The sequence below is a fragment of the Barbus barbus genome (genome assembly GCF_936440315.1).
Source record: "Barbus barbus genome assembly, chromosome: 36".
Taxonomy (NCBI): Eukaryota; Metazoa; Chordata; class Actinopteri; order Cypriniformes; family Cyprinidae; genus Barbus; species Barbus barbus.
In genome coordinates this window covers 24,357,600-24,364,350 of record NC_136714.1, presented here as the reverse complement: position 1 = coordinate 24,364,350, position 6,751 = coordinate 24,357,600, and the positions used below count along the sequence as shown (strand labels likewise).

At 36.4% G+C, this 6,751-nt stretch overlaps 1 protein-coding gene across 1 annotated transcript in view; it reads right to left on the bottom strand.

Annotated features, from left to right (window-relative positions):
• Positions 1 to 2,340: 2,340 nt before the first annotated feature.
• The window catches only part of LOC306855687 (high affinity cAMP-specific and IBMX-insensitive 3',5'-cyclic phosphodiesterase 8B-like), a 42,692-nt gene continuing 38,281 nt past the window's right edge, over positions 2,341 to 6,751 (bottom strand). Inside the window, exons 21-22 of the mRNA XM_079394492.1 lie at positions 5,799 to 5,928; positions 2,341 to 3,926 (exon numbers count right to left, since the gene is read on the bottom strand). Coding sequence (XP_079250618.1) covers positions 3,817 to 3,926; positions 5,799 to 5,928 — 240 coding nt within the window. The 3' untranslated portion in view covers positions 2,341 to 3,816. The remainder of the gene's footprint in view (positions 3,927 to 5,798; positions 5,929 to 6,751) is intronic.

Here is a 6,751-nt window from a genome sequence, read left to right as displayed (position 1 = left end):
GTGTTAATATTACAACAGACCTTTGGAACAGTCACTCTGTACTTCAAATAAGGTGTTGACAAGGTTTTATAATACAGATTAAGGCATGAACCTGCATATTCTCTCTAAACTCTATATATTTATATTCATATTTGTAAAAGAGTCCATATAAATTCATAATCAAAACATCTGAGCTTAAAAAGGGGTTTCCCCGATTACATTTTGTAATTTAAATTACCTAGAAACCCTGTGTGTTAGAATGCAATATGCAGTGTATAATGTTTGATTGTGAAGCAGGATAATGCAGGAGCTTTTTCAACACATAAAGACAGGAAGAGAGAGGATGAGCAGGGTGGAGGACAGGAAAAGAGGGAATAGATGCATCATCTTCTGACCTGCACTTCCGTGATTACTTCTAGAATGTCCTATGGCTTTATCTCAGTCGGCTCAGAAGCCAGAATCAGACCAAATCCAGACTCGTCTGAGAGGAGTCGAATCTCCACTGGCGTTAGTTCATTGTGCGTTACAGGTTACTGTGCCTTTGTTCGGTCAATAATACAGATGCGCGATGGACTGGAATGTAGAATGGAAATTCATTTCATTTTGCTCTACAGGATGTCAAAAATGGCAGCGGTGAACAGCGAACCACTAAAATGAGAGTTAAATGAGAGCACGTCCTCTCCATAAAGGGCACATGTGTGTTTTCTACCAGTCAAACGTTTGGACACACCCACTTATTCTTTATTATGACTATTTTTCATATTTTAGAATGATAGTTGTCATTAAAACTTGTTAACATAATATATGCGTAACAATACATCAAATCAACTTAATGTTCTGTTTGTAAATAAATTTATAAATACACAATTTATGAACTGTTCAGAAAAAAAAATATATATTTTTTTAAAGTGCTTAGCAAGGCTGCATTTATTTGATAAAAATATAATAAAAACAGTAATATTGTTAAATGTTATTACAATTTAAAACAACTATTTTCTATTTGAATACAATTTAAAATGTAATTTATTTATTAGATTGCAAAGCTAATTTTCAGCAGGCATTACTCCAGTTATCAATTTATATTATTCAGTCAAGTGTGTTCAAGCGTTTGACTGGTAGTGTTATTAGGAGCTGTTTGTTGCACTTTTCTGGATTACGGAATACTTTAGGTAACATACTGCTAAAAAAATTATCCTAAGAAACAAACAAACACAAGCTCTTTGATACTTGTTATTTCATAGTTATGTAAAACAGCTATGTAACAGCATCAATTGAATTTAATAATGTGTGTGGATTTCATGATTTACCACTAGAGGTCGACAAGAGCATCTGCCATAATTTGTACTGCAGCTTTCATATATGTAAATTGCAAAAATGGGTCACAAAGAACCAGTATAATTTCTATTAAGCATGCATATATAGTATATTATAAAGGAATTCTTAATGCATGTATATAATAAATCAGTTTTATGTACATATGCATAAACCTATTTGCAATACAGTACAGTGCTTATTTAATTAGTTAGACTTTTAAATAGCATAATACCTTAAACAAACCAATTCCATGTATTAAACCATAATGGTTAAACTGGAATATTTATATAATATAAAAAAGTTTTTTTTTTATTAGAAAAAAGAATCCCTGATATTATTTACCACAAATATTGTCTGATTTAGACCAATAGTAATGATTTTATAATCTTAAGATTAGCTGATACCCACTGATCCTAACTTTATAATGCATTAAGAATGCTTTATATAATACATTACATATACAAGCTTCAAAAGTATATGTATATAATACAATACAGGCTACCGAAACCACTGTTCTACCCTTGTGACTACATAAAAAAAAAAGAAAAAAGGGAGGGAAACAGATAGAATCAGGAAGGATGAGAGAACAGGAAAGAGGAAAAATCAAAACCCTGCGAGCTGCTGAATGTGCACCGCATACCTTTAACCGCACAATGCTGTCTGTAGCACCTAAAAACACTCGCTGTGATGCACTGCCAACCCAAGAACAACAAAAACAACCGCTGCCATCTTACAAGGGCTTTGTGGAATTGTCTGCCTTTGTGATGCTTGCCAGAACGGTTTGTCATTATAATGTCATCGCATTTAGAACACTCCATGAATTACGTGCTAGAACTCTCTGTGGTGTCGTGCTGGTGTTCTAGAACACTCGCTGTGAAGATTAAGTTCTCAAGAGCTCCTTTCCGACAACGCATAAAGAGTAAAAGGCTGAACGTCGACCGAATATAAACATTTAATAAATTCCTCCTGAGCCTGTCTGCGAGCCAATGCAATTCAGCAACGAGTCCAAATGTAACCCGGTAAAAATGAGGTGCACAAATAACAAATGACACCAACAGCTACGTTTAATAAAAATATTTGGTTTAAAAAAAAAAAAGTCTTGTGTGACAGATTTCAAGAAATCTAAACTAGTTCTTTTTTTCAGTCGAAACGGCTTTAGCCAAACATTTGTTTAAAATTCATCATCGTGTTTGATTATAAACGCACCTTTGGCGCTGGTTTTTGGCCTACAAAAGGTGAGCGTTTGAAGCTCGTCTGTGATGCGTGTCTATGGTAAAAGATTATAACAGCGATATACAGCCGAGCTCATTTGTAAATAAATAATACTTAAAAATGGTGTAACACTTAAAATATGTACGATCTCACCTATCAGCATGAGCAAATGTCAACATGTCGGTGGTCTCATAATGAGGCTGTGGTGGACTTTGTTTACACACAGTATAACTCTGAAGATTAGGGAATGTTGCATCCGTACGGACTGTTGCATGAAGTAGGAATGTTAACTGTCATGTGTAAAATGTAAAAATTATGCTAATACATTCATCACTAAGCACATCGTAACAAACACACTCGCTCTTTTGCTCACACACGCATCATCAAGCTTCATGTTATTACAGTATGTGTCTGGATATACAGTGTTTCAGAGAAATATATTCTTTGTTATTATTGGCTATTTATATAAAAATTATTGATTATTACACACCAGTCCTTGGAGTCTGAGAAAGGCTTGAGTCGTTCTGATACAGAAAGTGCCGGAATAATGACGGCCCACAATGGGCTGATCCGTCGCAGTTTTTACATTCTCGCACACTGAATCGTGTTCAGTGCTGGTCAATACCGATTCATCATCCGAATACAAACATGTCTTCATTTCTTCCATTTTGGCAACTTGACATTTGCTTCTGTCAACAATATTGTCAAAATATTCCATCCGTGTTGAATTTTAACAAATCAATAGTGGGAAAAATGTGGTGTGCCTCAGGGCTCGCTACTGGGTCCTTTTTGGTTTTCTAAGTAGCTCAGTCTCACTGACACTCTGCTTCCAAATAAAGACCTTTTGGCATTTGGATCTGTGATTCCACGTCTGTTAATGTTACATGTACAGACACAGACCTCTCTGATCATTCACGTTTCAGTTCCATAATTGAGCGCATATAGTATATACAGTCCTCTACTGGACTAAGATCAGTCTTTGTCTTCTCGTGTCAGACATTACAAAAAAAAAAAAAAAAAACAGTCCAAAAATCATTAAAAACAGCTGGGAGAACAGATGGATTTTAAAAGAGAAGAGAAGAAAGTGAAAAGATGCTGGAATAGGACTGTATGCTGATAAAGTGCATTCGTTTTGTCGTTTGTCTGTTTTACCCTTGTTACCGGGCGATTGTCACTAGGGGTGGAGCGTCGTCAGGGAAACAGGGCTGCTGATCTATGTCCAGTGGACGGAAACTTGGAGGCCGGGTAGAGATGCTACATTCACGGCGTAACCTCTGACCTTTGACCTCAAAGGAAAGAGAGTCATTAAGGTCATGGAGGAGGCGGAGGCCGTAAGCTTTTACATTTCATCTCATCCAAGTTCTTCCAGTATTTGTAGTTCTCCGCCAAATGCTCCATAAGATCTGGCAAACTGGCAAAGGCTGAGAGAGAGCAAAGAAAGAGAGAGAAAAATTAGCTCTAGGAAATAAACAATTATATAGATAGAATACTATAATAGATAACCGTAAAAAAATCCTAAAAAAAACTAAAATGAGGCTAAAATAGGGAGAGAAAGAGAGAGAAGAATTTAGCTATAGGAAATGATCAACAGTCAATAGGCCGATAATAAAATAATATTAATAATAATAATAATAAAATCTTTAATTTATATATATATATTTTTTTAGATTTTTTTTATTTATTTTACTTTAAGTTAATCTATTTTAAAGTATATTCCATTTATATTTATATCTAATGATATTTATATTTTTGGAAATAATATAAATTCCTAATAAATTATAAAAATATAAAACAATTGTATAATTTTTTTAATAGAAATGTATTATTTTTTTTAAAATAAAAATCTATCAGTCTATCTATCAGTCTATCTATCTATCTATCTATCTATCTATCTATCTATCTATCTATCTATCTATCTATCTATCTATCTATCTATCTATCTATCTATCTATCTAGTATGTAACAGTAAGCAAGTGTTGATAACTCTGTTTCTTTCTCATCCCACCATCTGTTCGGCTGCACTGGTTTCTGGCAGACAAACTGCAGACGGGTGAGTGTATGTGTTGTTTGCATGAGAGTAAATATGGCAATTTGAATGTTCACACATATGCACACACTTCTGGTACATCCTCTTGAGGATGTTTTCAGTGCCCCCTGCTGAATCTGTCTCACTCACACTCACTCACTCACTCACTCACTCACACATACATGCAGACACACACGCAGCTCCTCTATGATAAACTGACCTGATCGTGACCTTGGGAACTAAATCTGTGGAGAGCTCAAGAGATTCTGCTTCACTGCATCCTGACCCCAGACTACGGAAATCAAAGACGCACACACACAGATGCACATTCTTTCTCTCTCTCACATACACACACACGCTCACCCCCTGCCCCTGTCCACCATTTTTAAAGTTTCCGTGACATCACGGCTGTTACTGTGTGTTGACAGTAAGCAGGTTTATTCTCTGGGGTTCGGCTCAGTGGGAAACACAGAACCTAAAGTTTCCAAAGCTCGCCACAATCAGCCCAACCTCTGTATAACATTATCACAACCTCTCAGCAACCATCTAACACTACCCCAGTTCTCAACCCCTCCGGTCCAACATTTACTGCTGCTAATGGACCATTTCATCTCTTTTAGGAGAACCAGATGAGTCAAAAGATGCCTGGGAAAATATTCTCTCTCTCACTGTCTCTCTCTAACCCAAACACACATAAAAATACTTCCTCATTATTGTGTATTAGAATGATCATTTTCTACTCAGTGTTTGGTGATTTATTTCCCCTTTTTTTCTGGATTTGTTGTAGAGGTGAGTCAAATATTTCATATTTATGTTTTATTCACAATGATTTTGTTTGCAAAATAAAAATCATCATAAATATTACAGCAATCTTAAGGCAAGATTTAATAAACCAGTTAAAGATTATTTCTGGCAACATGATAGCAATGTATGATTTGCAAATAAACATTTTGAGTGCTTGTTTTATTTGAAATAAAATAAACATTGAAATGAAAAATGTAAAAAACTAAATTTGATTGATTTCAGCTAGTAGCCAAGGATACATTTCTTATTTAGTTTTACTTGATGTATTAAAATAACTATAACTGAAATCAAAATAACTATATATACATATTTGTAAAAAAAGAAACAACAAACACAACATTTTACTAATTTGAATAATTACTAAAACGTTTTAAATAAAAATGAAAGTAGAAAATATAAGAATAAAAACTACTTCAAAATATTAATAAAAAACATAATAGTGTGTGAGTGTGTATATATTTACCATCCCAGGCATCAAACATGTCCGTGATGAAATAGTCGATAAATGAGATCTGGGATTTAGGAATGCTGCAGGTATTCCGGTCAAACACTGGCATGACAACTGGCAAACCTTGTCTTTTCTCCTCGTCAGTCTAAGGAAAGAAGGAGATTGCATATACAGAAAGCAAAGACAAATTATTGTAAAAAAAAAAAAATAAATAAAAAATAATAATATATATATATATATATATATATATATATATATATATATATATCGTCTCGGTTACGTATGTAACCCTCGTTCCCCGAAGAAGGGAACGGAGACGTTACGTCGGTGACCGACGAATTGGGAATTGGGATCTCGCTTAGAGAGACCAATCCCCTACGAGAGTATCTAAACGAGCCAATGCACATTGGCATGCGATTATTGCATCCAGCTGCCGCTAATCACAGCGTGAGTATAATTAGGCAGCGGGTGCAGCGCATATTCAGGTTTTCGCTGAGGAGCCGAGCCGGTGACCCGGCCGCTCAGTGGTGGTACAGCAGCCGTGGCGACGGGACGTGACGTCTCCGTTCCCTTCTTCAGGGAACGAGGGTTACATACGTAACCGAGACGTTCCCTATCAGTCGGTCACTCCGAGTCACGTCGGTGACCGACGAATTGGGATCCCTACCAAAAGGCCACGGGTACTGCCCCTTCCAGTGTCCTGTGGAAGCCTCCTGAGCCCCTATTTTTTGGCGCAGGTCAGGGCTACCGCAGAAGACTAGCTACTGCTGCCATGGCACTACCCACTCAGTAAGACTGGATAACACTGGGAAAACGTACCCATTCCAGTTGGAACCGGACGCTACGGAAGCTCGCCCTTCCCGTAGGAGGTTCGGAGCAATTACGCATATGATCAACCTTAGGCGCATATGGAGAATTAGAGGAATTTGTACCTCATGGAGATTGGCAGAAGACCTGCCGGGGAAACA